Source organism: Apaloderma vittatum, unplaced genomic scaffold, assembly GCF_000703405.1.
Source record: "Apaloderma vittatum isolate BGI_N311 unplaced genomic scaffold, ASM70340v1 scaffold24489, whole genome shotgun sequence".
Lineage (NCBI taxonomy): Eukaryota > Metazoa > Chordata > Aves > Trogoniformes > Trogonidae > Apaloderma > Apaloderma vittatum.
This window is the reverse complement of record NW_009733852.1, coordinates 5,552-9,372: the sequence shown is the minus strand read 5'-3', so window position 1 is coordinate 9,372 and position 3,821 is coordinate 5,552. Positions and strand designations below refer to the sequence as shown.

Here is a 3,821-nt window from a genome sequence, read left to right as displayed (position 1 = left end):
GAGGCTACGACACCTCCCGTGTCAGCAGAATGACAAAATGCGAGTGCAAATTCCACTGGTGCTGTGCTGTGCGCTGCCAGGACTGCCTGGAAGTGGTAGATGTTCATACCTGCAAAGCGCCGAAGAGCACTGGCTGGATCTCCCGGACATGATGCACGGGGCTACTGATGCTTGAGGACCACAGACTTTGCCCTTCCTGGTCTGTGCAGATTCCAAGGTCTTCTCTACTTTTACACCAGTTTTGCCTTTGTCTTTCATTGCACAGAAGCTGCTGAATAAGCAATACACACTCTGGAGCATTTACTTCCCATTTCTGCATGTCAGTGTTCCTGCAGAGTTGTCTACGCATGATCTGATGCAGCTCTGGAAGGACATACTTCTGCTGGGACTCTTCCACCCAACATGCAACTCTCCTCCAGACTCCTTGTGGGAATTCATTCCTGCCTTCAGGAACAGAGCTGGACACAAAGATGGGGCATTTCGTACAAGATCACCACCAACAACCACATGGGCTGAGCTTGCTCAAGCATCTACCAAAGGATCTTGCGCTGGTCACAGCCGTGCCCTGGATAATGAAGTGGGTGAGGGTTTGAGCACCAGTTGGTGACTCCTCCGTGAGAGAAAATGTGAGGCCAGGCTGGGTGAAAGGCTTCACTTGAGATGTGTTTGCCCATCCCCAGTGGACTAGAGTTTGCAGTGAGGTGGCCACCTGAGGCCACCTCAGCCACTGCTAGCACGCTGCAGCTTCCCATGAGGCAGGAAATGGCTAAAACCAGTGGAAACTGCAGGACATGTAATCAACCACAAGATTTTCATCAGCTATTAAAAAGTCAAAGCAAATGTGTCATATATTTGTGAAAACTTGCCTTAAAAGCTTTTAAAAGGTCATTAATATTAACTGCTAAGTTTTTTTGTCATCTGAAGGATTAAAGAGATTTGTTTCTCAGCCCAGTGAGAGCTGGGTTTAGGACACTCAACTACATAAGGACAAAGTTTCCTATTTTTCACTTACTGAATAAGCAGAAAAACGTTTGCAGAAAGCTGATGGAGAAGGAAATACCTTGTCTCAGTAATAAGCGGGTTTCTAAGGAATCTCTAAACTTCTATGTCCGTCTAAATTTAATAAATTTATTAAACATGTTCAAAATTATACTTTCCATTCAGATGGAAGCTTCCAAATGAGACTCCTGCAAAAACTCAGGCCTATGATTAAGGGCACCTTGGCCTTTGATGGAGGCAGTTACAGGTTGCGCCTGGTCCATGTGCTGGGCTGGGATCCACACAAGACAACAAGGTGCTGGGAAGACGTGCAGGCTCACAAGGCCCTGAAATCACAGCCTCGCTGGGGAGAAGATGGGTCAGAAAGGGACCAAATGAGCCAAGATGAAAGATGGGTTCTGTGCTGTTAAGTCTAATAAGGCTCTGGAAAACCACCCTTGAAGTGCAGAGCCAGGCAAGGCAATGAAAAAATAACGTAAGGAAAGGAGGTTGGTTTTGTGATACTGTGGATGCAAGTGAAATTTCCATATGAAAATTAAAAATGTTGTGGAGTACAAATAATATATGAGTAGCGTATCAAGACAATAAAGTGAGTGTGCTAGTTATTTTCTTTATTTTCTTAAATAATATTTAAAAAGAATAGGGTGTTGCATTCAAAGATCTTGAGAGAGTAGCTGTTTATATCCGAAAGGCTTTGGAAAAAGTTTGTGTCATTAAAATGAGCGAGCCAGTTCCAGATGGCACAGGCAGCATTAAAAAGATTAGGAGGATCCAGAAAAGTATTTCTTTGGTCCCTGAGATAATGTCTCAGTTACTATATAAGGCATTAATGTAATGATCATAGCTAGAAGTAAGAATAAACACGCTTCTGGGTATAAATGAACTGCTGATGGGAAAAGCCCTGCCAGTGTGTTAGTGTACAGCATGTGCATCAAACGCATACACGTATGCAGTGCGTGTAGACACATACATGCATACATATGGATACATATATATATACACATACACACGTGCAGCTGAATAGTGATACTGTTGGCCTTATTACTGCTGGTAGTTCTGGCTCTAGGCTGGATAAGGAAAATTTCATATCTAACTGTATTTAAAGATGAGCTCCAAGGAGAATTTTTATTAGGATCTCACCATGAAATTAAATCTGCGGGTAGTTCGCAGCCTGAGCAATATCACATTTAAAGTCTTAAAGAACTTAAAAGCAGTATAATATTTTCTTTTTATTTTTTTTTTTGCTTTTGTGCCAGGTTTTTTGAAAGATTCAGGGACTCTTTGAGGAGTCTACAAGTTCCCAGAAAAATCAGGCTGCAAATATTCCAATTTTCTGGAAAAAAAGAAGCCTTGTTCTTACAAGGGAACTTGTTCTAGGTAATTGAATAGAAGGTAGTAAAATCAGATCATTTCTTAACTCCACCACTTGCTTAATACACCAGTGTCATTGTATTAAAGGTGGATCTTCTGTTCCCCAGCCTGGTCGTCCTCCTCCTATAACAAGGTACAGCTACGTGCTCCAAACTTTCCCCCAGTGCTGAAGGCTGGTAAGTGAGACCAGTAGGATGGTGGCTTTGACTGCCCTGTCACTGTACCCCCTGCCCTGCTCAGCAGCAAGCCCACCATTACCTTTTTTCTCTTTTTTTGTATTTATGATTATTCTTTTAAAAAAGGGCTCAAGGTAGGCTGTAAGCATTTCTGCTACCTCTTCCATGAAGCAAGCAGTCCTGGGGGGGGGTTGCTATTTGTCAGTGGGAAAAGAGTCTCAGAGATGTAAATGTTGCTAGGAAGGGTACCTCCTCGACTTTCATCTGATCAAACAAAGGAAAAAAAAGGGGAAAAAAATAAAGAGCCAGAAATCAGGCAAGGCAAATGAAATAATCATGTATTTTGTTCTATGGAATAAATTTACTCATGTGTTTAGTCATGAAGAGGAAACAGCTGTCCCTAGGTAGACATGCTAGTGTCAGAATAATGTTAGCTGAGGCAAAAGGTTGTAGAATTATTTTTTCTTAAAATATGCAGCCCAATTTTCTTTAGGGAGTTCCCTTTAATTTGCTGTATGAAATCAGAACCTAGCAGTGCTCTGAAACGCTGTTACCCTGCCAAGGTTTTTGGGACAGCTTCCTCCCCAGTATTTTCTCTTTTAACAAACTTTACCCTAAAAAAAGTTGTTGAGCTGTTTTAGGAGAAAACTAATGAAAAAAAAGTGTTGTCTTCTTTTACCACATGGAAAATGAGTAATGACTTTTAGGAATGGTGGTGTATGTTAGGGTATATGTAAATCTGCCTGGTGGGAGGTGGCCAGATTGACTTAGTTGACAGTCCTTGCGGGGGGTGTCTCTCCTTTTAGTTCTATGCAGGTCACAGAGCAAAGAGCTAACGTCCATCCAAACTCTACTGAGTTGTCTTTAAGAAAAAAAAAAAGGAACTGTTAACATTTGGAGTTAAAAAGCTCCCCCACCCCCTACTGCCCCGACCTGCAAAAATTCGGATGAGTTATTATCTAAACCAGATTTCTAGAAGGCTCATCTCCACACTAAGCCAGAGGCTTTCCATCATTATAATCACAGGCTGTGTTCACCTTTTGATCTAAGCCGCGCTGAACTTCACAGGAAACATGTCAGAGGCAGAAAAGCCTCAGGCAACAAACTCTGCCCAATGAAAAAGAAAATTCTTTTGTCTGCCTTGCCTAGCCTCCCAGATGCCTAGAATTATAATTAAAGCTGAAGAGATATTTTCTAGATGAGATCCATGGCTCATTACTGCTTATAAGGGAGATGGATGCTAGAAACAGTAGACATAGAGATATGTAAAGGTAT

General features: G+C 42.0%; 1 protein-coding gene across 1 annotated transcript in view; it reads left to right on the top strand.

The window, feature by feature from the left end:
• Window positions 1–152, top strand: part of LOC104278933 (protein Wnt-2) — a gene marked incomplete at its 5' end in the record, with an annotated part of 12,528 nt that extends 12,376 nt beyond the window's left edge. The window contains one exon of the mRNA XM_009876061.1: window positions 1–152. Coding sequence (XP_009874363.1) covers window positions 1–152 — 152 coding nt within the window.
• Between the last annotated feature and the right edge of the window lie 3,669 nt (window positions 153–3,821).